Source organism: Zosterops lateralis, assembly GCF_965231275.1.
Source record: "Zosterops lateralis genome assembly, chromosome: 8".
NCBI lineage: Eukaryota > Metazoa > Chordata > Aves > Passeriformes > Zosteropidae > Zosterops > Zosterops lateralis.
The window spans coordinates 18,813,586-18,840,066 of record NC_139768.1 but is presented as its reverse complement, the minus strand read 5'-3'; the positions used below and the strand labels follow the sequence as shown (position 1 = coordinate 18,840,066).

Genomic DNA, 26,481 nt, shown 5'->3' with positions numbered 1-26,481 from the left:
GATTTTCACCCAAAGTAAAGATTGTCACATTTTTCAATTAGCATTCTGAACTATTTCCCTCAGTATAGCGAGAAGGATAAACATTTAATACAAGTATCTGGGAATCACTTGCTTCTCAATCTTATTTCCAAAAATGCTCCAAATAATTAATTTCTCCACCTTGTCTATGCTTTCATACATGTATACACAAATACTTTTTTGTATTTATGTATACATACAGTTGTCAGAATGAAGTTCTTTCCATTCATACTTTAACTGATTATGGGCAAATAAAATTCTTAAACATGTGCAAGCCAGTATGTGTGTTCAACTGAATGTCACCAGGCAATAATAGCATTTAAAAACTACACCAGTTAACAATCCAGCATCCTGAAAAAGGCAAAAGTCTGTTATTTCAGGAGGTAAGACTATTTTGAATTATCAAAATGGATGGATTTATATGGATCTGTGCACAGATCTGGATACAAATCCATGTATTGTACTTGTATGGATTTATATGCTTGTATTCCCAATCTGTGCCAGATATTTAATACTTAAGCTTTCAGATAATTTTAAAGAACTTTTCAAATTCTTCTGACTTCTCACACTGCTCTTATTCAAATCTCCTTTGAGACACCGAAAAAATAAGCATTCACCTCAAAGTGTGTAAAATTAAACTCCTAAAACAGGGCTCAGGATTCTCTGGCATTGCAACAACCATACTAGTACAAAGATAGTTTGAAAAAAATATCCTGTTTTTAATATAGTAATGAATTAAAACATAGCTTTATTTATTCCTATTTATTCTGAAAAGAATAGCTTGTTTTTAAGTGAGTGTAACAAGCACTATTTTGGTAGCCAACTTCTCCACAGGAATTTATGTGAGAGAGGGTCAGCTCCAATCATACAGTCATTAACCATGTACCTTAACAAGGTGAATAATCAACATATTTACAAACTAAACAAATTCAATCCCTTGAACTCTTATAAAAACGGGACTGAGGAGCAGACAGGGAATGAGACCAAGACGTTTGGAAACACAAGGGGTCGCCACTTTTGCTTTAAGGAACAATATGAATCAAACCAGTTTCCCCCCTAGTGACCTGAGGGCACAAACACGGACTTTGCAGTATATTCAGTATTACAGTCTTGATACTAAGCATTTCAGCATCTTCATATTTTAACATCTTAGTGCTGAGAAAGACTAACTCAGGCAGAACTGTATGGAACTAGCCTTTTATAAACTAAAGTCTAAACTGAAAAGCTACAGTAGATGTAAAAAAAAAAAAAAAAAAAAAAAAAAAGGAAGGGGGAAAAGACAGAGAGTGTGTGAGAAAGAATAGAACATTACTTAGTAAAATCCAGTGACATCTACAATAGTTTTACAGCATGTTTAAGCCCTCTAAGGTTTTATATCTCCACCTGCCTTCCATTTAAAACTTACTCCTTATTAATGAAAAGACATACAACAAACCAAAATGCAAGTAGATCGAGGAAATATGTCTAAATAAGCACGTCTGAAAGCCAGAAATAATACTCCCAAACTTCTGCATGTGAAACAGATTTCTCATGGCATCCATTGATTTAATTTTGTGCAAAAGGTACAGTCCTGTAAGTCACACTACCCCAGCAGCAATTCCAGTGAATATAAACTGAACAGTTCTTGGGTAACCATGGAATGTGACTGCCTCAAGTTCTTACCCTCCTGAAAAAGGACAACTGGCCCTGCAAGTGCAGCAATAGTGTAAATCTCCCTGAAGCATCTTCTGCCTTCTAAACAGCCAAGAAATTCATTATAAAACTGAATGTCCACTACTTACAGTGTTTCTCTTGAGCTACCAACATCTCTGCACAAATGAAAAAGGTGCCTCTTTTTTAATAGATCGGTTTAATACTGAAACAGATAGGATGAAGTTAAAAAAGAATAATCAAGATACTGAACTGAATATTTTGAAGCAAGTGCCCCAGCTGTGGGGAAAAGTGCATTTAGTTCAGCAGCAAAACAGCACAGTGTGAAGATATTGTGCTTGGACACAGAAGTTCCATAATGGAAGGAGGTACAAGGCAAGTCAAGATATAAAACCATAGTACATTGTTAACCAACCTTAAAACTTACATATATTGCAGTGTTTAAAAGTAAGACACATTCATTTATTGTACAAGGTCTATAAGGAATCCTTAAAATTGCCTGTTGTAGTTTATGACTCAACATTGTAATAAAAATGTACATATATATTATTTCCTTGTCACTTAACTGTACTGTTAGACCTCATGGACTTGTTACTCCACACAATGAAAACCGCTCTTCACTGAGGATACTCCACATTTTGACCAATCTGAAAAGGTTTTACTTGTGCTAGAAAAGACCAACTGCAAAAGGCTCAGTTCAGATATGTTATGCCTGCAACTGATAACTCAGGGAAGCAAGACTTAAAAGGAATTCAAGCTTTTTTTTCTTTTCTTTGTGTTTTGACTGCATCCTTTTCACCTGCCAGTTGTTCTGATGAGTATGTTTTTAGTATACAAACTGGTTGATAAAAATTCATCAGCAGAGGCATATAAACTCTAGATATGATTGATTAAAACAGAGTAAATCAGAATAAAACAAAATCCAGTGATTTACTCTGACTGTAAACAATATAAAAACACCATTTGCTTCAAATCTCAAAATAAGTTAAAAGAAAATCACAACCTCAGGGCACTTGACCCTTTCAGGTTTTGACACAAAAAAAAAAAAAAAAAAAAAAAAAAAAAAAAAAAAAAAAAAAAAAAAAATAAAAGGGGGGGAGAGCAAAACAGAAAAGTTCATTATATAAAGGTTATACATTTCTCTTAACTGAAAGTAAATCTAAGCAAAACTGGTTTTGTCCCTTAAATTTAAACTTTAAGTTCATTGGCAATTGCTTTAAATGAACTGGCATTTTCAGATTATTCAGACAACTTCCATCAAGTTCAGCAAAGAAAACTTAGACAAGCATTTTTACAGAATAAAAAAAAAAATCTAAATGGCTATGATTCCTCTATTAGCAGAAACACATAATGCAGTCTTAAATTTGCCTTTTTATATTATTTATATATTTATATATATATAATATAATATAAACCACATATATTATATTATATATACATATACAGACAATTACAACATTAATGCAGTTTGTATTTTTGTACAGTGTATTGGACAAGTCGATGAGCATCAGACCATGGCACGATATGGTCCTTGCATTTTTAGGAACTGAATGATGAAGGAGGGTCCTCCTGCAACAATCTGAGGTGGAAGGTGGCTGAGCGGGCAGTTCTCAATACTCATTATTGACAGTTTGCTGCAAAGAGCCAGCTCAAAGGGAAGGCTGTGCAGATTGGGGTTGTCATTCAAATACAGTTCTTCCAGATTCTCCAGTGTACCTGGTTAAAATAAAATAATAAGTAGTAGTAATATCTTTATGATTCATGCAGTTTATAACTTTTTTAGACAGATGCTCTGAGTCCACTTGAAGACTGTTTCCTATACAGAACCTTGAGTCAGTGAGACTCCCGTTCTCAAGCACAGCAAGTTCTGTTCACCAGTACCTAAGCAAGAGCCAATTTGTTTTAGTTTCTCTGTAAAAATATCCATTAGTGCATCTCCTTTAGATAATACATGAACTGCAATTATAGAGAGTAAGAGAACTGAGAGAGACTTCACCATAGCCATTCAAGAGCTATGCAAGTGCAGGCAACATGGAACAGCTATCCATTCAAAAGGACCTTGGAAATACTTATACCATACAGGATGTAGTCTCTCTTTAAAAATATCTATGCCATTCCTTTTATGTAATTAGAATCCATATATTAAAGACCTGAAGCCATAACTGTCAGGTGTCGCAGGAAAAAAGCAGAAGAGTGTGACTTCTCTGCACATAAAGATTAACTTACAAATTTCTTAAACGGAACTAACAAGTGTGAAATTTTTTTCCTGAATTCAAATTTTGCAGTTTGCCTCTACTACAGACACTGCAATGCAGTGAACAGAGCAATGGAGAACAGAGCAATTTCTTCTTAAGACTTCCATTCCTCCTTTCAAAAACATAAAAGTCCTCCCCAAAATATTCCCCACTTTCCAATCTCATGTACCATAAACATCTCCTATAACCTAAGAGACAATTTAATCTTTCACAAGAGAAAGCAGTAGGCAGGACTCATGGCAAGGAAAACCAACCAAAAGGAGACGCTATAGAGGAAACAATGAGAAACAGTTGATAGCAGGATACAGGAAACAGTCACACCTGACAAAAAGTAACTATTCTCTCATCTGTGAAGACAACCAGCTTTAATAACCAAACTGTACTCCTACAATGCTATTTAAAATGTTCTTACTGATTCTAACTCCACGGTTTGTTTCCACAGCATCCAAACTCTCTCCACTAGCTCATAAATTACAAAGCCCTGGGTTTAGATTATTTTAGGTTTTTCTCACATTGAGGCACATAGAAGATGAGCAGCTGTAATGGCTCCTCACCAAAGATGATGTGACAGACAGACCATGCCTTCTTCTTCTGCACATCACTGTTTCTGACCACATTTTTCTTGGTGTAGCTTGTCTCATCATTTTTTCTTCCATAATAAGCCCAAACGTTAAGATTTTAACTTAAGTGCTCAGAATGGTGCTCTGGACCAGTATCATGGAAACCATTTATAGAAGAAACATGGGCTCTCAGTTTCAGATGCTCTGAAACCCACCTAGTCTGAATGTCTCAGGTAAGCCAAAAAAAAAAAAATCCTATTCCCTCCTTTCTTTTTGTAGATTTCCTCCATTTCCTTTTCTAACCTCATCAAGGTGAAAAACAATATGAGGGCCTATAAATAAAAGTGTGTGCAGGACTACCAGGAAAAACATTTGCTTTAAGCAGTCTACACTTTACACAAGGGTTTTGTCTACATCATGGCATTAGAGTAGGATCAGTGCACTTCCTTTCTCTCTCCAAGAATAGATTAATGAAGTGGAGTCATGGATAACACAAAAATTGTGGGAGAATTTGGAGATAAGGAATGTCACCATTACAAGTTGGTGTGTGTTCAGCAGCTTTCTGCAGCAGAACTGAAAGAAAATAGTGCATCCTTTCCACTACAGTTCAGCAAGATAAAGATGGTACCCTAGCGCTGCTCCTGTGGCACATGCTTCACATCAGGCTCTACATATTTAGAAATTTCAAATTAATTTTGTGGCTTTTACTGATGAGCAGAATAGCTAGCTATGATATGTGCTTTGCCCAGACACACTGCATCAAACCAGATAATGGGATCTTACCAATTTCCTCAGGAAGGTGTGTGAGAAGGTTCTCTCCGAGCCCAAGGTGCGTCAGATTGGTAAGGTGACCAATTCCTCTGGGAAGGGTGGTCAGCTGATTGTTAGTCAGAACCAATTTCTACGGGAAAAACACATTTTTACAAATTAGCTTAATGATTTTTGCTTGGAATGACAGCAAGTAACAGGACATGTAGCTGACAAATGAAGGAGTTCTACTCTCCCAAATTTGAACAAGAAAAATTTCAACCACTCAGCAACATTTCAAATCTCTATTAAGCATCACTGAAGGTAAAAATAAAAAGGTGCCTAATGAAACACATGCGTAAACATAGAAGATTTCACTAGCATGACTGAAATAATTCCTGGGGTAGTACTGCACTCATAGTACAGCAGTTAAAATCTTTTTCAAGTATTGACTAATAAAGCTGGGGAACAGTTAATAGGGACTAATTGTGGGTGGAGTTGCAGGAGACTCTTAACTTTTGTTTCTATGTCCAGTCTCAAATAGTTTCCACTCATCCAACAAGCTGCAATTAAATCAGCATAGTGTAAATAAAGGACGTAAGATGTTTATCTCGAGCAATTATTGTTTCACCTGCAGATCCTTGAGGTAAGCTATTTCATTTGGCAAGGATTCCAGTTTGTTCTCCTCTAGATCTAACTCTCGGAGTTTCCGCAGATTTCCAATTCCATGGGGAAGTTTCTTTAGGAGATTGTTTGACAAGATAAGAACCTCAAAAAAGAAACAACAAGCAAACACAGAATTTCAGCAACACAGTAAGTAAATAACAGATTAAGATAAATTTTAAAATATATTTTCAAGTAATGAAGTCCAATATTAGCCTATATTTACATTAAGGAAGTAGTTGAAAAATTAAAAAAATAAAACAAGTCAGTGATTTAACAACTTTTTGAAGTCCTTAATAATACAAATACATACATTAAGGATATACTTCTTTCAAATATTAGTATACGTAATAATAAATGCAAAGCAAAAACAATAGAAACCTTATTTCTTCAAATGACCAAAGAAAAACAATTTCTTCCTGAATTTGCCTATCATTTTGTTATGCTTCCTTATAGCCATCTCATAATCATGTTTCACATTATTTGCTGTGCTTGCCAAGTTCTCCTTAAAAAGTTTAGTACTTCCTCGTCTCCCTATGTCCCCTTTGGTTAGGAGCAGCAGCAAATAAACACACAGATGGGAGCACCTAAGCAGAACACCGGCTTTCCAAAATGGGCTGCCATCACACACCCACACCTACTACAGTGCTGTCCTCTTGTTTTTCTCCTCTTTTCTCAGTTAAATTATAAATACCCCAGGTTCAATAAGTATATCCTTATTTGCAGGGTCAGTTAACAGAGTTATTCATTATTCCACAGGCAAGTTAACAGGGGTTACACTAATACACCATTTCTCCTAATACACCATTTCTCCTCCAGAGAAATCCTGCAGTTCTTGGAAGTAATCAAGCCGTGAGTAGTCAGGTAATTAATTACTGATTAAACAATACTATTATCTAGTTCTTTAAGAAGGCACATTGAAACATGAGGATGTGAAAAAGCAGTCAGCATGGACCCTCGTGCCAGCCACACACAAGCAGCCAAGGTTGCAAGTGCCTGTCTTCTACCAATAATCCCAACCCTCACTGGCTTCATGTAATGTGAAAACACCACAGGCAGGAACAAAATAAAGACACGGTGAGAATCAAAGTGAAAATCAAAGTGGAAAAAAAGTCAATGCCTGAGGATGAGCACAAGCAGCATTTCAGTGGCCATCCTTTATGCACTACAACATGCATAGAACAGTGAGAACAGTAATGTTTTAATCACATATCAAGAAACAAAGGCAGGAACAGACAGTATTACCTACGTGCAATGCAGCTGACTTAGCACTGCTGTGGGAACCTTCACTTTTGTGTAAACACCGCCCAAACAGCTCTTTGTATTTGATTTTTTAATTACAGAGAAACACAGTGGTAACAGGTCAGCAAACCAAGCAGCTCTCCAGCTTCAGCAGCTGACAGACCACCAGCAAACCCAGCTGTTAGAGGTTACTAATTTCCCAATCACATCAACCACAGCCTTAACTTAAAAGGGAACTGGGCAATTAAGTAACTATTACTCTGTCATAATTTTTGCCCTACACAACAGGAATAATTAAATATTCCCAGAAGAAGTCACATTAGAAATTCGCAGTTTCAAATATGCCATTTGTTATAGTTCTTCAGCGGATTTTTCCCACCAGCTCACAGAGCCCACAAAGTCCCCTCAACTGCCCAAACAAGTACCTCTATCTTTCTGTCCCTCCAAGGCAATAATTTGTCTCTGCTGATGGTACCCTGAGAAACAGGATGAGGGGACAGAGCAGGTTTAATTCATGCTTTTAACCTACGAGTTCTTCCCCCACAAAGGCTGAGAATTCCCACCTGGCTGCCTACAAGGTTCACAGAGCTTCACTTAAGCCACCCCCAGCTGTCAAACATTTCATTATGTTTTTCTGATCTCTGTTGCTTCCAGGCTGGTCTCCAGGAATTGAACTGAGTTCAGCAACATTGTATTTACAACACTAATTCCTGTTGAGAAAAAATTTCTTTCTACCTGGCTAAAAAAACCCCTGTACATAGTGGTTTGTGCACACTCATCGAGAGCCTAAAGAACAACATTCAAAAGCTGTTGACAACAGCCACAAACAAATGCAACAGGGAATTAAACAGCACAGATACATGTAGTTATTTAGCTTTATTTGACCCAAAAGTAATATTACTTAAACCTGAAGCAGAGAATCCCTATGTTGCAAGTATTCACTTAGCTATCAATTTATACTCTTCTCACCTCAAGAGAAACAAGCCCAGATACATCCTCAGGGATTTTTGTGAGCTGGTTAGTCGCTAAGTTCAGCTCTACCATACTTGTCCAAGTCCCGAAGTCCAGGGGGAGACTCGTCAGCTGATTGTCCTGTGATTTAACATATCAAACATTTAGGGTCTGCCCTTGCAAGAAGCTGGGAAGGCATCTGACAGAATAAATGAACTGCTAACAGAAATACTTCACAACAACATAGTCGATAATGAAATCAGAAGAATAAAATGTTGGTAATTGGCCGATTTTTTTTTTTTTTCAAACTCCACCAAATATTAGTGTTACCAACCTAGAGTTACAGAATTGACTCTCTGTTACTAATATGAAGTGAAGTGGAAAAATTAGAATGATGCAACTCTCAAGATCTCACACAGTGGTTAACACTTTTTTTTTGTCCTATTTCTGCTGAATACAATGGATGGTGGGTTCAAAAAAAGAACAGAAAGTTCACCATAATACTGATAAACGTGCTATCAGTAAATGTTTGAATCCTAAAAATATATAGAGTTAAAAGAAAATCCAAACAAACCAACAAAGAGAATGAACACCACCACTAAATAAAACCACCAGAACCCCACTGAGGGGAAAAGACCCCAACAAATCCACAACCAAAAAAAAAAAAAAAAAAACAAAAACCAAAAAAAAACACCCATATACTTTAATGGCTCAGAGTAAAAGCATCTGAAATTACTCTGAACATGTTACTCCTCAAAATGTTTCTAAAATATTTGATTTAGACTAGACACCACAAAATCTTTTAAAAAATGGTCATACAAAGTTCTGGTTAACAGGCAAAGTTACAAATAGAGGTATGTGATAAAAAACTGGACTTAATGCAAATTGAGGATTCATTTGTGTCAAAGTGTATTCTAAAACAGTGGCTGAGCCTAGCTACTGCTCAAGCATTTCTTGAAATAAATCTATTCATAGAAGAATATCATCTCTTTTCCCTACTTTAACCATATTAGCACACTTAAAAGTTCTCTTGCTGTGTTCTTCAAGTATTCCAAAAGTCCCTAGACTTAGGTTTTGAAAGACTATATTATAAAAAATTGTTTTATACAATTCTGTTTATAATATAAACTGTAACAGTGTCTGAGGGAAAAATAAGCTAATCTACATGCTTGTGTCATATCCCATGTGGATATTCAAGAACTTTGCAGGCAGCTTTCTTATTTTCACTGCTCAAACTCAAGCAAATGTGACAAAATCTTAACTAACAAACATAAAGACAAATTAATAATATCTTGATAGCACAATTTTAGACTAATACAGAATTATTTATATATGTGATAGCAGCACCATCCACTTCAGCATGATAAATTCATTCCTTACATTATTAAGTCTGCCAAAATTCAAGGAGCACCAAACAGTGCTCCTCATTGATTTTACACAGTAGCATGTTTCTGTGCCTCACCTTCATGTTCAGCTTACTTAATACTTTAGCTCTAGAGAAAATTCCAAAGGGGATTTTATTGATGCGGTTGTGCTCCATGTTGAGAGAGTAGATTGTGGAGAACTGGGACGGGCCACCCACAGGATAGGACTGGAAGCAGTTCCTGGCCAATGTTAAACTAGTCAGTTTGACAAGGCTGGATAAAAGACCCTGTAGAAAGAAGAAAACCACCCAAGAACTTAGGACAGATTTATTTGAATGCATCTCTTTTCCCTTATGGGTCTAATTAAAAATGTATTTTCCCCCTCAAGTCCATTCCCTGAAGAAGTGTTGCAACACACAAACCAGTGTTAAATTTGATAAAACTTCCACCAGCAACAACCTCTGCTCATAATCATCAGCCACTACCTTATTTCCCCCTTCCTCCTTGCATGCTGACAGATACAAAAAAAGCAAATATACCACATTTAAAAGCACAAGTTTGGGAGGTTTGGTAACTATTTTCTCCTCTGAAAGCAATTTTTCTAATGACACATTGCTCCAGGAACACTGGGGCAGCGTGTCCATCCCCAGCAGCTATTTTGGCTCCAGCAGCTCACCCACATCCAAACAAGGCCCAAAGAAATATCAACCCCATACAATAGCTCACAAAAGAGGCATTTGATACAGTACAATCTTTGGTAGCCTCATAAAAATCCATATTGGGATCACAACTTGTCAGTGCCTTGTAATTATACCATAATAGTTTCAGATAATCTCAGACAGAGAAAAAGAATAGGATGGGTTTGAAAATTCAGTTGTTTTTCCCTCTTTCTAAAATATTCCTAAGTAGTTACTGCACCATTCCCCCCACCCTCTTAAAAAACGAAAAGAAGTCTGTAGTTAAACTGGATAGCAACAGCTGTCCTTTGAATCCAGACTTTCATTTCTCTTGACAATCTAATTAGATTTTAAAATCCCAGCAGCCCATATCTCAGTTTATCTGTTAGTTATGTGCCAAGCACGTTGTTGGAACTGTGGAGATGAATAATGAGATCTAAATTACTGCTGAAGTGTCACCTTTGCTTATTACTACACCAACTTGAAGCCAGCCCTATTTGCTTAAGTATTACAGAAATTGGAGATTTATGCATAGTATTACATACCATAAATAATGCAACATCTGCAATCAGGAATGAGCAGTAACAAGATAATGATTCCAACCATATTCCTAATGTCAGTATTTCTGGATTGCAATTTGAGCTCCATATTCACTGTAAATACGCTTTAAGAACATGGCTTTGCTGTTTCACCAGGAAAGCTCTGGCTACTTTTATAAATAGTTTATTATCATTATTGTAAATGAAATGGTATATAATAGGGACTTATCTACATGCCCTGGCTAAAATTTTAGACACTGGGGGCATCTCAGCAAATATCAGTGAAGCATTTTCCCCCCTGCAGATGAAATAATGGATCTTCAAATCAGTATTAATCTAACCTAATCATTAATTAGTATTATCTTTGGTTAGGAAATATTGTTTCTACCTATACTTCTTAATTAACAGATATTAAGTCCTAGGGTTAGGCAGTCCCTGAGCTCTAACACATTTTATTGCTTCAGATGGATCTTGAAATTTCAAAAAGCTGATTTTGAAGTCTGCTTGTATACCAAAAAAAAAAAAAAAATCTAAAATATGTTAGCTAAATCACTCTAATAGCCTAGAGTAATTAAATGCATTTGAAGGGAAGCAAGAGAGCTTTAGCAGTACAAAGAAAACAATGCTCTTACATCTATGAGAGCTGTGGCAGTGATGCCTTCTTCCAGCCCATCCTTTTAAGATAAAATATTTATTAGGCATTGTGTCAGCAGCTTCAGCTATGTTTTGAAATTCAGAAATTTCTTCTACAAATACAGTTCTTATTTTTAACAGATTACACTATAAACTATACACTTCTGCAAACTTAACTGTTAATGTATCACTGGCAAATATACCTGAAGAAGGCAGCACAGTCACAAAGAAGTTTGTATTATAAACGTGTTTTAAAGCAAGTAATCATCCCTCACATTAGCTTTTTGTAATTACACCATTGTTGCTTTTGTAATATGTCTGGGTGGGGTGGGCTAGCTTAGCTCTCATCCTAAAAGCAGCCTGGTAGTTTCACTCTAGCATTTTCTTAAATTATAGTCTTGCCCAAACGTTTATTAAATTCTCTGTTTCAGTCTATCATTGCTGAGTTCAGAAATTCATCTGTAGAAAACTGGTTACTTACTGCCCTTTGTTACTGTAAATGCTGTGACTAATTCTGAGTGCACTTTTTTCTTCTGTTTATAATTTGCTACATACATCTTTAGATAACCTTTTAACTCATTTTATACTAGTATTTTAGACATCTTGGGTCATGGTGATGATAGCTTAGGAAAGCAGTTTGACCATCATTAAAACAGGAGAGACTATAAACTTTATGTTGTGTCATGAAGTCTTCATATTAAAAGGTTCTAAAGAAATTGAATAAATATCCAAAATACGAAGCAATCACATCAGATTTTTTTTCTGTCATCTGAGCAATTACTTCTAGGCACTTCATGAAGCAGAAACACTGAGAAACACTTATCTAGATTGAAAGGTGGGAATCTGGACTCATTATTTAAGATTTTCTAAAGATACAGGACAGCAAATACAACCACATGAGTTGCTCCCAGTTTTGACTCAAGTTGTATGACATTAGTCCTTCTATACTGATTTAAATATATTAGGAATATTTACACGATTGACATAATTCACATTACTTTTGGGTTAAAACAAAGGGTATTTCTCTGAGTTAAGATACAAGATTAAATAATTTCCCATGTTCCACTCCCTTTACCGCCCTCCAGCAGCATTCCCTCCCCAGTCCATTCCCTCTGCTCCTCACCTCTGGTAAAGTAGAAATGTTGTTGTTCTCCAAGTTCAGCTCATCGAGTTCACTGCATTTTGCTAAAGACTTGGGAATTGCTGACAGCCTATTGTACCTCAGGCCTAGACGACTTAGACTGGACAGATTTCCTAAGGGTAGAAAACAGGTGTTATTATACTGTGAGAATCACACAAATGCACAGAACAAGGTGTGACTTCCGATTCTTCTGTTGCCTCTCACTCTACACTTCAAAATTTCAAATGGTGAAACGGAGCTATCATCCCAAAACAGGAGATACACAGATTTCCAATGCTGAAGTCAACCATACAGTAGATTGTGTATATTAAATATATTATTCTGAGGTTCTGCATAATATGATAAACAAGCAAAGCTTATGTCCTATTGTAAAAGTCCTTTTATCCTGATCTTTCTATCATACTATCATTTTCCAGATGTCCCCAAAATGACTTTTTAAAATTACAGACAGTATCATTCAATGCCATGACTCATATTACCAGAACCTGGGTGTGCATCATACAACTCAGATCCTGGCAAAACAATTTCCTCTGCAGGGAAAAAAAAAAAAAAAACATAGCTTTATCATCCTCCAAAAGCAAGAAAGCCTTTAATAGGTGATAGGAAAAACCCCAAAATTTCCAAGTGTTTGAGTGATACTCAAGGAAAAGTCTGGAGGAAGTCCACGAAAATCTGGACAGTAGTGAATGTAAAAATATTTCTGAATATTGCTAGGCTGTGGTCCCATTTGATATGTCTTTCTGTCAGGGAATAAAAATCTTGAGAAACCTGCAACTTAAAAATTTCCCATCTGAAGCTCCCTTTAGCTCCAGCCTTTACCAACAAGTACTAAAGACCAAAATCAGCTGCTCAAGGTTGTTGTTAAAGGGTGCAGGGGATTTAGTCTCTCCTGCAGGTAGCAAGGCCTTGAACTTCACTGAAAAGTTAGTGTCAAATTGTACAAAGAAACTTGACCTCTGGCTCATCCCTACAGTCAGAAAAGGTGTCTGTGCAGGTATGGACTTCACACTGGGGGAGCTTGTGAACAAAACATTTGCTGTGTTACACTGGCTTTTACAGCCACCCATGGAACAACACCTTTGTTCTGCAAATTGAACTACCAGACAGACACATTAGAAAGGAAACACAGGATTTAACAAAAGGTAGGATGAATAACCAGAAGTCATTTTAAAGGATGAAGGGGTCCTTAATATGTACAGTCTAACTGCTCGTTAACTGAAGGCTGTATTAGTGTCTATGCATGTGCACTTATACAAAGGTCACTGGAGCACAGCAAAGGAAGAAGTAAACAGAGAGTATGTCTGCTAGGCAGAGAAAAGCTTTCAACAAAACAAATAGCAAAATATCTCCTTCCTGAACCTGTCAAAATATACAGTAAAAAATGCCCAAACATCACCAAATAATTGGGAATGTAGATAATAAAAACTTGAAACTGGAAACAATTATGTATGATTCGCTGAGAAGTCACAAGAGTAGTGAAAGTGAAACAAAAATAAGCACAAAAAAAGAGAGCAGAAAACAAAAACCTTAGTTACCCCATAAAACTGCAACTGAAAAAAAATCCAAAACCCACAAACCCTTTAATATAGAAAAATTAACTCCATCTTACAAATCAAGAAAAAAAGAGGATGAGTTTTCAGTGCATATCTGATAATTATCTTAATAAGCTCTGCAACAAATTTTACTTAGTACCATCAACAACTAAACAAAAGTGAAAACAGGTAGCTACACATCATTGCTTAAATAGCGGTATCTTCAACTGAGATTTTGACTTCTGTTTTTGAAAGTGCTGGATTCTAAGCAAGTATAAAATTAATTTTTATAGAAGCAGCAAAGAAAATCTTCACTTAATCAGAAAAGGGCATTTAAAATCCAAAGCTCTCAATATTGCACTCCAGCGCACAAATCTTCATTTTTCCTGTTAAATCCTGCCATGCATATATACACTAAAGAGATTAATTAAGATATATTCTGATCCTACAGTCCATTAGTATAAAGACATAGATGTGTACGTAAATTAGCTTTTCATGCTGTATTTGTGAGATCAGGCATTCGTGGCTGAATAAGAAACTGGCCTCACTTCACACAAAAAACATTCTGTTACAAGGCTCCAAGATCATTAAGATTTGCCATCCTACGGATGAACAAAGCACACCCTGACTGTATTTCTCTGAATTGCTATTTAATATTTTACTAAAGAATGAACAACAAACTTTACACTAAATAAGATACAAACCTACTATTCTTTTCACTACCTAAAACATGCGCTAGATGCTGATCTGGGTTTTTCAAGGGAAAAGGATGAACAGGGAAGTAGACAGCGTGATGCCAACTGTTGCTTAGCAATACAACATTGCTGTGCCAGTTCCAGATTGTGAGCGCAGGCTGGATGTATATGGCTCTCTTCCTACCAGCAATGTGGCATTTCAGAAAAATTAAACAAGGCAGTCACTAGAGAGAGTCAAAATGTACCACAAAGAGGAGAATGACACACGTTGGCGATCCTCATTACATTATCAGAGAGGAGGCATAAATAGCAGCTCCCAGTAATTTCTCTTTATCATAAGCAGCATTTCTTAATAGAACTTTATCACTGTTTTTTTACTAGTAATCTTTCTTCTTCATGGGAAAGGCACACAAAGGCATTACAGAAGACACATCCTGTGTGTACTGCATTCCTTATGATTGTTTTACACACCACAGCACTAAATACAATTATTCCTGAGGACAAAACCAGTATGATTTCAGCTGGAGCTGCATCAGTAGCACCTCTCCCTCTGCTCCTGGAAGGACAGTCCTGGGCCCAGCTGATGCAGGCAACATGAGCCACCTTCTCATTTCAAACCAGAATTTGTTTACAGCTCATTTACAGCCACTCGGTCTTCTGTAAACAAGACTCAGGTATTTTTCATCCTCGGAGTGCATAGCGAACCTCACTGTGAATGCATCGAAGTGTGAAACCCTTATCAGCTTTTATCTTCCCATGCTGGACAAGCCAGATCTTAGTCCCACCCTCACAAAACAGGATGATCCCTACAGCTCTTCCCTCTGCCCAGTGCGTTCAAGTTAACTTTTCTTTTTAACAGGAATGCACCACTACAATGTTAACATTTGCCTCCATGCTCAGAGGCCAGCTAACATGAAAACCAAGTAACAAACTGTTTTACCATAGAAACCGTTGTAAGTTGCTCAAGACCACACCTGGTGCACTGAACCATCAAATGATCCCACTTACAGCTCCCTGAGCTCAGGGTTACCCAGCTGATACTCGTATCTGGAGTTGCTCTACAGTGCTTGCACTCATCTCCATCATTTCCAGCTCAGCTACTGCTTTCCCAGACGGAACAGCACCGGGTATCTGCTGGTGGGCTGTCAGCTTAGCTCTAAGGAATAAGGCAAGGAAGGTAACAACTGATCAGATCAGCTCAGTCACACTGTCATCAGGACCATTTGCAGTTGTACTTTTGTCACTGAAGCCGTACCTCAGCAGCTCCTCTGGAACAGCCCCTCACAGGTAATGACTCAGAAAACGCTGCACTAGATGTGCATGTACGTGACACTTTGAGAACCACAAACGAAAAGCAGATACCAGCACGAAAAGCAACAAGCAAAACCCCTTCCAACTTGTTTTCTTGAGAACCCGTTAGGAAAATCCTTGTAGAATCAACTGCCTTATTCATTGGTACTTCTAAAAATAGGATTGCAAAGCCTAATTAAGCCCTAAACTCACACCAGGCCTAAGCAAGTCACCAAAACATTGCTTTAATTCAACTTCTGTCAGAAACAGTCACTTTTGGGAATCAGGTTTCACAGACACCTTGTCTCAGGTCCATTTTCTCACCAGTACAATATGAACACCCATGAGCAGATCCCAGCTCTCAGGCTTGAACCAACCTAAGCACAGAATTAATAATCCCTTCACTGGAGTGACTTTATGTCTCTCTCAGGATTAGTTGCTTCATTTACACAGAAGTGAATTAAAAATCCTTGGAAGCATGCAAATCCAGAAATATTGAATTAAACTGTTACAATAAAAGGGATCCAAAATAGATGGTTTAAATTAATTCTTTATTAAAGGTACTTCAAAAATATAAATCAAAGGAAAAACAGGTGTTTGCCAATCCCAAAACAAAGAGAAGACAGGAAATAAAGCAGGAAATTATGCTAACAAAACAATATTTTTTTTAAAGATCACCTGAAGTGGTCTCTACATCTCTTTTTTAAGTATTTCAAAATCAAGAGAAAAAAGAATAATATAAAGAAATACAAATTCCTAATTCAAAGTCCTACCACTGCTTTTTAAATGGAGTGATAAATGCTATCTTCTTCTGAGATTTACTACACCTCTTCCTTTCCCTTCCTTAGTTAAAATAATCCTTCAAATTCCCTATCCTCAGATGAAGGGTCATTTTTTTTAAATGTGAAACTTAGTTCATTGAGCTAATCTGCTATCAGGATCAGTTGCTTTATTTTAAATAAACCAAAAGCATCAGATCAATTTAAAAATCTGTTCACTAGGGAAAACTACTACAGATAACGTTAAAAACACAAATTGGACTTACAAGAGCTGTGCACATCAAAACCCCATAAGATCATAATCAACAATATACGTGAACTTCAGCACACAATATAAAATTGAAGGAACTTGCTACAAACAACATGGCACTGTTAAGTATTTCAGATGGTCTAACTTGTATAAATATTCTTAGATTTTGATTAGACTCAATTTGGCACACAATGAACAGTCACCTACTAAAGAACATGTTTTACACGGCCACATGTTATTTCATAGAGTGCCATGTGCTTAATTCACTGAGCAATCTTCTAGCAAAGAAAAATTGCTGGTTTGCATACAGAAGATACCAGGTGTCATTTTTAATGAACAGAAAGCAAGAGGTACAGCCAAAATTAGTAATACTTTTTATTAAAAAATCAAATTTGATGTCACTTTAACAAAAAAATACATGAATTAAATTTAATATACCACATGGTATTGACTGCAGTGAGAATAACAAAGATGATAACATGAAATAAATTTCAAATTGTATGGGAGACAGTAAATATGCTAGAGATAGCCAGTTGTGGACAGAGATTAAACACTGCATTCAGATATTTCAACACTAGCTCCTGCTCTAAAATAGCCCTGAGTCAGAAGATGCCTGTACCACACTTTGTACTTGCTATACACTAGTTTTCCAGATGTCAGCCAAACTCTGTGACAACTTTTTAGCTGTTTAACAGATTTTTAGGTGAAAGGAGCTATTGGTGTGTTTAATCTAATCTCTTATCAGAAAGCAAACCGGTTCCCCTGATAACTGTAGAGTAAAATGAAAGGCTTCAGATAAGGTGTTTTAACCTTCAGTTGCACTCCACAAGCAGAGAGCAACAGCCCCAAAGTGACTGGTCCAACAAGATATCCCAAAAGAGATCTCAGTGATCTTGTTGCAGAGGAAACAAGAACAAAAACCCATAGTCATTATCCATCTGGTCGGGGGGCACCTTCTTCCTAAACCGAAGCCTGTAGGTTTGTATGAATTTAAATTCGTGTCACCAATCATCATCTGAAAGACAACAAATCCTCTACAATCCCTACATCCCTCATATTTAATATGCTCTGGCTAAAGGCTGATGCCCTAGAAAAATTAGGAATGGGGACGGAAGGGTGATGGGGGTGGAAGGGCAACCACGCTTAGCAGAATCACAGAAGAGAAGAGAATCCCTCCTGATCATTGCTACCAACTAACACAGCCAAAGCAAGAAATGTAATTATTCTGGTCCAAATACAAAAGTATAGTTAAACACAATACAAACTTTGACTTAATTTTACTGATTTAACAGTAAAGTGACTTTTAGTGTATTTTAAGTTTTCTTTTCAACCACCAATACCTCCTGATATAACAGGCAGCCCAGTGTAGGAGGCAAAATCAAATTCACAAATTACCAGTCAGCAGGGTCCATCATTTTTTGGCCTCCTCCAACCAAAGCACAGTATCCTCCCTCTGCAATGTCTAGGAGTTCTGATAAAGATGTTATCTATCAGTAAGCTATTTAACATTAATTTAAAATTAGTTTCTATCATCCCTACAAGTTTAAATACCATCTGAAAAGAGCAGAGTTGTCTCTACTTTCAGTCTGACTGTATCATCCAAAGACAGGTTTTCCCTCATTATATCAATATTAAAACACTAAATCATGACCGTATCAGCAGTCAGTTATTTTCCAACTCTGATTCCAGACCGTAACATTGCTGACTGTGTGAAAGATGCACACAAGATACTTGTGAGAAACAGAGGCTCAGGTACCCAACATGCACCACACACAACACCTGCATAAGGCTAGAGAGCACAAACTCTTAGTGACATGTTTCTGAAACTGTCTAAGCAATGAAAATTCAACTTTAAACTCATTTAATATGCATTAATCAAAATGCATGTAACTCACAGACCTGCTCGTCTCAATTCTGATGTGTTCCTTTGAATCACTCTTCCCTTGTGCCTGCTTCTCACATAAAGAAAATAAGATTATAGGCTTTTTCTTTCTGCAGTATACTAATCATTCCAAAAATGCTGAGCTGCAGTTATAATACATCCGTACACATTGGTCTCCGCATCTAATTACTGTGTGATGGTACAGGCATTCACTAAAATAAACTGTCCCCACTCTAGTCTTACCAGGATGAATATCCAACCAAAATACAAAATATTTTCATAAATACATTGAATCAATAAACTCAGAATTAACTAGCCACTAGAAGCTATCCTAACCTTTAATGAAAGCAGTACATATGCATTTAACTATATTTGGCTTGCACTAGAAATGTATTAATTAAAACATAAAAAGGAAATTATAATTAGCTGAAAATGATACAAAAATACAAAAACTCTTCACACTGAAACAGAGACAAAACCAACAGCTGGACCTTATTTTGAGCTATGAATGAAAGCATTACATTTTACTCAATTCACACTGCATACAGTAAGACAAAGCAACTGAAATTTATTTAATTTAATTTTTCATTGGTAGGGTTGTTTTTTTTCCTTTTTCAAATCACTGTTTAAAGCTTTTCTGGGAAATTAAACATTCATATAAATGTAAATCATATTGTATGAGCAGTTTATACCTAATTGGCAATGCAATAAAAACATTAACCTTTCTTAAGTGAAAGATGTGTTTAATTTTTTAAGTCTGCCCTACTATATAAAGCAAACATATAAAATGTTCAACACACAAATATACCTTCACAATTTTAGCTAATTAAGCAATGTGAGAATTATTTTATGGGGACCAAGGTTCCACTTTGTATCCTCCCTTCAACAGCAGCTGATGCTGTCCAATAGCAGATAACAGGAGAAGAAAACTACAGAAAGGGGAAACGACACACTGAAATTTCCTGAAGACGGAGGGAAGATTCGACAGTGACTTCCCAACGTAGAAGCAACTGTTATGATTTTCTTCTGCAAAACTGCCATGTCACACTGTGAGCTTTTAGCATCTATATCAACCCGTGCAAACACTGAGACCCAAATGTCCCCTGCCCATCACAAGCAGTACTGTCTGATCTTCACTAGTGTGAGGCAACACCTCACAGCCTCATGCCTACCCTACTGAACTTGGAGGTTAAAATGAACAAGTCACTTCCCATTTACCCTCCACTTGACATTTTCCAGTCAATTTCACTACTTTACTAAGTCTAGAATTGAAGGCAACAAGAGCCAGAAGTTTTCCTTTATGAGACCACCACGAGAACTAGACAGGGCTTACAGTAATACAAAAATTAGAATATAAGAGTGGGAGCCACTGTTTTCAATCAGATAAAGAAAAGGCTGAACTTATTGCAATTGCCCAATACTAGCAGAATCCAATTAGATGAGTTTAATTAACAGCATAGTCCAAGAACAAAACCTTGGACAAAGCACCAAATGTTGATCAGCTCTCCCAAAGTGAGCCTATGGAAACAGGCTTGATGCCACAAGGCACAGAATGCTCACTGACCAAAGCACGAGGTCATGCTTAAATGTTGAGAATATGAATATTGCTGTGAAAACTGGAGCAGAAGCTTCTACACTTTGCTCCATCAGAACAGTGAGTAATTAATAACAGCAAACCCACTGGTCACATCTGAACATTGCCCCTGATCACTGAGGGAGCTGCAGGTGCTCAGACATTTCAGAACATGACTCCTGTTTTTGCTAAACCTGCCAAATTTAAAATATAATTTTAAAGTAGTTTCACATTTCTTCAGTCACATTTCTTCAGAAATATCTTTACTTCTAGGGACTTAAAGCTCTCAACCACAGTTTTGCATAACCTGAGCTGTACCAATTCCGTACATCTGGTTCTGATCAGTGCTTCACGTTTTATCAGCTGTAGGTTTAAAGAGCACAACAGTCTTAGAGGTACACGGGGGTTAAACAGGTTAGAAGCGTGGTTTGGAGCACAATTTCAACCAGAAAAATCAGTAAATAAATATACTATTTAATCTCATGAAAGCTGTGATTTCAGCTTCTGAGCTATAGCGCCACACGAAGGGCAGGAGGGTAGTGTAGAGCTGTAAATACACCTCCCATTTTCCTAACCATCTCTTAGAAACAGTGCTAGTCAGACACTGGAAAGTGTGCCTATTAACAGAATTTTCTGTGCTTTTAGAGTATAATTTAGGAACATTTACAACTGACTATTCTTTTTCTTATTAAAATATCTGTTGCCTTAGATGTCTGTGAATATGGCACATTTGACTATAATCAAACTGCACACGTAAGCACACAAAACTAGAAAATTAAAAAGCAGATGAAGAATCTGGTATTTTTAAAAGCTGTAACTGTTTCTGTTATATTTCTTTGTCAAATAAGTTTTCCAAGCTTTTACATATGAAATTGTAAACATGAGCACATTTGTACAGAATGCTAAAATTAAAAGTTCAAAGAAGGAACACTTATAATGTGGTACTTGCAGGGCAAAATTATCTAAGCTATCTTGTAATCCTAAGAAACAATTTACTCCACCCAAAATTTGTTTTCAGTCTCAAAAGTCCAATTAATAAGTTTTAATACAAATGGTATGTTGTTCACCATCTTCTATATAACTTTTGGATATATTAGCGTGCCAGCTAAGTATACAGAGATAAGACACTGTGTAAATAAAAGTAGCTAACAATTCCACCACCCTCCAAAAGAAAAAAAAAAGAAAAAAAAAAAAAAAAAAAAAAAGAACACCACCAGAATATGGGGTGGGGGGCAGTGCAATCTGCAATGGAAACACTAAACAGCTATGATCCCACTATGATTTTGATTCTGGGCTTGAGTCTCTCAGAATGTGCTAAGCCATTCCACAAAGCTTATTTTTCTTACAGGAAGTGATCTAATATAAAAAGTACTTTACAATTTTCAATCAACAGAAATACAGATATGAATGTATTAAGCCAATATCTATAAAGCAAGGCATTAGGTCACTTCCTGACAACGAATATCTAAAATCGACATTTGTTACTGCACAAAAGCATGCTTCTACAGCATTAGTTGAAAGAAGAACTTGGTATTTTTACAAAGTGGGTATATTGGCTCTGCTACCTCTGCAATCACTGCTGATGTATAATCCCCTCCCTGCCACTCCCCTGCATGTCACCCTCACATCCCTTTCTCACAGCTCCAGCACATTTCAGTACATGCTGTTAGTTACCAAACAAGCTCTATTTTTTTAAATTGGGAAGATTCTGAAATCTTTCTGTGGTGAAACCAAAACTTGTTTAGATAGTCCAGCAGCTACTTTAACAGGGTTTTTTGATGGAGAGGAAGGAAGGGATCCCTTCTGAGGGGAGAGAGAAATAGAAAGCAAAGAGGGCTGTTTGTTTTTTCAAAACAGCGTGACAAAAAACATCCTTCTCAAGAAAAAATAAGGCCTCCATCAACAGGGTGTCAGCAGGGGAGGAAGGGACAGACCTGGCAGTAATGGAAAGTCTGGTCCATAACAGGAGGCTCACGGGCTCACAGAACATCAAATATTTATAATGAGCAAATGTACTTGTTCTGTTTCGTCCCTGGTCTGTAACTCGGAATTCGACTGAACTGAGAACTATTAACAGCACTCGTACAGTGAGTGTCCTGACACCTGGAAGCCTGTAAATGTTGCAAGAAAAGCCAGTCGTGGCAAACACCAGGCAGACACCCAGGAGCAGGGAAGAGACAGAAACTGCAGCGAGAGCTCCAAGGGCCGTCCCAGCCGCGCAGGCAGGCGGCCACGCGCCATTGACTCGCCGCGTTTTCCTCCCTACTCAAAGTTTCTCGCTGAACAATCCCAACCACAAAGCAAGCTGTAATCTAAAAATCATGCCACAACTTGCTTTAATATGTTGAACCAAAACTGCGATGACTAAGAAATAAAGCCAATGTTGCTGAACTGGCTACGGCTGCCTTTTCTGCAACATGCATAAATGTAGGCCGATCATTATCATTTAAGATGGAACCTAAAGTTTTTCCCGGCACTATTAAATTCTGTTTGCGAACCACATGAGGCACAAACACGGATTTCTGTTTAAATTCTTATTTAAATACTATTTTTCAAACTTACTGTTTACAAGAAAGATTTTCCAGTGGAGCAAAAACTGAACTAGAGTAAGGTTAATGACACAATGGCTCACTGCTGGCTCCTACCATTATTCAGCTGTCTTTGGTGGTTTCTTGAGCTCTAAAACACTGATATTCAGCTCAGATAAGCATGTAAAGAGACAGCTACCAACATTTAAAAGCAAGTAACTTCTAAACATTAAAAAGACAATGCAAGGGAAAAACTAAACAAAGAAAATAGAAATCCAGTCCAGCTAGGATGAACCTGGCTCAAAAGAAACCACCTAAGCTTAAGAAACTTTCTGAAGAAATAGGTGAGTCCAAACCATCTTGATTGCAGAGTGAGCAATTTCCCATCTATCACAAATGACTTCACTGCCTAATAACTTTGTGCCTGTCCTACCCAAAGACCTTTCCCGGTAAGTACAGTCTTGCACCATATTACAATTGAGATTTTCCTGGTCCTTTGAGAAGTTCAGTGACTACCAGGCACTAAACAACTTAGTAAATCATACTACTACTCCGCACAGGAATTAACAGCATTAGTCTATAAGCCTTGAATATGGAAATTTCACACTTGCTTAGGGAATTTTACCCATAATTAACAGCTTATCCAGGGAACCCACTCCCTAAATGTGACACATACACTATATATAAGTGTTATGTAAAACAACATTCAGCAAGATCTACAAAATAGCAACAAAAATAAAGGCTGTACTTATGAATGGTCTAAGTTAGATGCAAACTCCAGATGGAATGGGATTGCCAGAGCTTAAAAATATCATCAATCCAGGAAGAAAGTTTAGGTCCAGTGGATACATCATCAGTGTAAACTCTGCTCAGGTCAAACTTTCTCAACCAAAAGCCACAGTAACTTCATCCTCAACAATTTACTGCTAGAAGAAAAGCTGGAGTGTCATTAAATGGTTCATCACTTTACTATGTATTAAAGTACATTAATAAATGCTCAACATTGAATACCATTAAACTGATAATGTTCATTCTTCTGAGTATGTTCTGGTGACAGAGCTTAAAATCATGATGGCCTTGTTTTCAGTCTTTTTAAATCACAGCAGCCATCTTTTTCTGCCATCTGTTTAAAACCAGTTTAATGAGATAGGAAAAATCATATTTTGTTGTTTTATCCCATATGAGATTCTGAAACCAAGAGGGACTGTGTTTATCTTAGTCTATTTTTCCCAATGTAAGTCACAAATTCTCTGTATTCTATTGCGTAAGAGTACGATGACCTTGTGGACTTGGGAGATTTTTAAGATGTTCCACCAAAGAACATAACATATACATAATTTAAAACATTTATGATTTTATTTTTCATTAGGCAAAGATATAAGTTTAAATTATCTGCCAAAGTATTGCATTTCAACTATAAGTGAGCCTTTCATTTCTTTATATGCTCAGTTTCGTTACGGAATGAACAAACAAGCATTAGACATTTGCTTATAAACAAAGAACACCTTAAGATTTAGAAGTAATGGATTTGGATTTTTTTCACCGTAACTCTCCTTCTTAAGTAATTTAAGGTAACATTTAAGGTAGCAAGCACACCTTGCTTTAAATCCCAAGTGTGAAGCTGTGTTGAGCTGAGCACCAGTCATTCTACAGCCACCAACAAATACTCATTCTTAAATTTGTTCCCCTTACTAAACATTTTGAAATAGTGATTTATTTTCTCTTCTCCAGTCTCTTCACATACCTATGGTTTCTGGCAGGTCCAGGAGCTCATTGTGCTGCAAGTCAAGGTTGGTGATCTGCGTGCAGCTTCCAATCTCTTCTGGAAGATGTTCAAGCTGATTGTGCGCTACATCCAGCGTTATGAGGTTACACAACTCACCTAAAAGCACACAGGAAAACCAAAACATAAAGGACTTTAAAGTACAGCTCTTGACAATGACCTCCACACAGAGATTAATAGAATCAGAAGGATTTTGGGATAAGCTGAAAAAAAGCAACAGCTACCATAAAGTTATACATATAAAATAAGGTATTACAGGATCATAATTTCATCAGTGAGATCCAAAGCCTGATCAACAATTTTGAAAAGCTCAGATAAAGCTTTAATAGATTCTCCACAGAAATGTTATTTATTGATAGATTTTATTCTGACAGTTCAATCTGTGGAATACAGGTACAAAACTTGCATCTTACAGTTGTTTCAGGCTGACCAGAAGCTTAAAACATCACTAAATAAATGAACTGTATTAAATTTTGAGAAATTAAGATCTGTTTTTATATCATTAATTACTTTCAGGCACATAATAAACAATTAAGAGACAGCAAAATTATTTGGCTGACAACTTAGATAATCCAAAGTCCTGAATGCTATTTTTTAATATTTTCAGTCATCGAAAAAAGACAAGATAAGTAAAGTGTATGCAAGCAGACCTACAGCAAATCAAAGTTAGAAATAAAAGGCTTATCTGTTAAGCATTAAAAAAGTTTGGATTTGCTTGGAATTTAGAGCCACTTTAAACAGAACTGATTCACTTCTGACTTTTATAAAGTAATTTAAAAGCACAGCTAGGCACAACTCTCTGAACAGTAGTTTCACCTATTTTTAAGTCAAACACACTGTGTTCTGAGCAAAAAATTGTTGGGTTTGAAAAAAAGAAAAAACCAACTGTGGGCATGGATACAGGTGTATGTGTTCACATTTTTTGCATCTGATGGAGGTGAAATTAATGCATACGATTTGAACAGCTTCTACCCTCTCCAGTACAGATGAGGTCACTGCATTTGTATATTAGAGCATGACTCAGTGAGTAACAAATTTGGAAGAGTAGCAAATTCCTTTGGAGGAGCAAATGTCTATTTTTAAGCTTCAGCATTGTATCTTTGACACAAGGATTTTCTCGACAGGCCTGCAGGATTATCCTGGGCAAGTTCTGACGTGTAGAGTGTCTACTCATTAGGTCAGCAGATAATCATAACTGGTGATTTAATAAATCATAAAATACTATGAATTCAGACTCTGTATAGAGTTCAGACGTCATGTAGCCATGATACTCACCAAGTATCATGGAAGAATTGTGAAAGGCCAAGAAATAAGTCAACCTCACAGCTTCATTATTCTGTTTTTCTTAGATTGTTAACGAACCACTGATATGTTAACATATCTTATTTCCTGCACTAATTAACCCAAAATGGGATGTTTTTCTAGAAACTAAAAGGATAGAAAGTAAAGCTGGTGCTCAGGCAGCTACTCCATCACTGTGCTTGTCCCCTCTCTTACATCAGCAAGCGAGTGTAGTCCAGGCAACCAAAGGCAACAGATAAATGTGCTGTATCCAGCACTGCATAACCCACACACGTCAATGCCACCACCATGCAGAAAAAAGGAAACGTAAGAAAAAAACTGAGCAAGAGTTAATGGTGTGTGGCAATGGCATCTTTATTATTCATGGAAAAAGTGGGCAAAGTGTAAAATGCAATAGCAGGAAGAAAAGCTTGAGGAAGACTTAAAT

At 36.8% G+C, this 26,481-nt stretch overlaps 1 protein-coding gene across 1 annotated transcript in view; it reads right to left on the bottom strand.

The window, feature by feature from the left end:
- Positions 1–585: 585 nt before the first annotated feature.
- Positions 586–26,481, bottom strand: part of SHOC2 (SHOC2 leucine rich repeat scaffold protein) — a 61,671-nt gene continuing 35,775 nt past the window's right edge. Inside the window, exons 3-9 of the mRNA XM_083865896.1 lie at positions 24,714–24,851; positions 12,423–12,553; positions 9,549–9,737; positions 8,105–8,227; positions 5,862–5,999; positions 5,267–5,384; positions 586–3,384 (exon numbers count right to left, since the gene is read on the bottom strand). Coding sequence (XP_083722022.1) covers positions 3,176–3,384; positions 5,267–5,384; positions 5,862–5,999; positions 8,105–8,227; positions 9,549–9,737; positions 12,423–12,553; positions 24,714–24,851 — 1,046 coding nt within the window. The 3' untranslated portion in view covers positions 586–3,175. The remainder of the gene's footprint in view (positions 3,385–5,266; positions 5,385–5,861; positions 6,000–8,104; positions 8,228–9,548; positions 9,738–12,422; positions 12,554–24,713; positions 24,852–26,481) is intronic.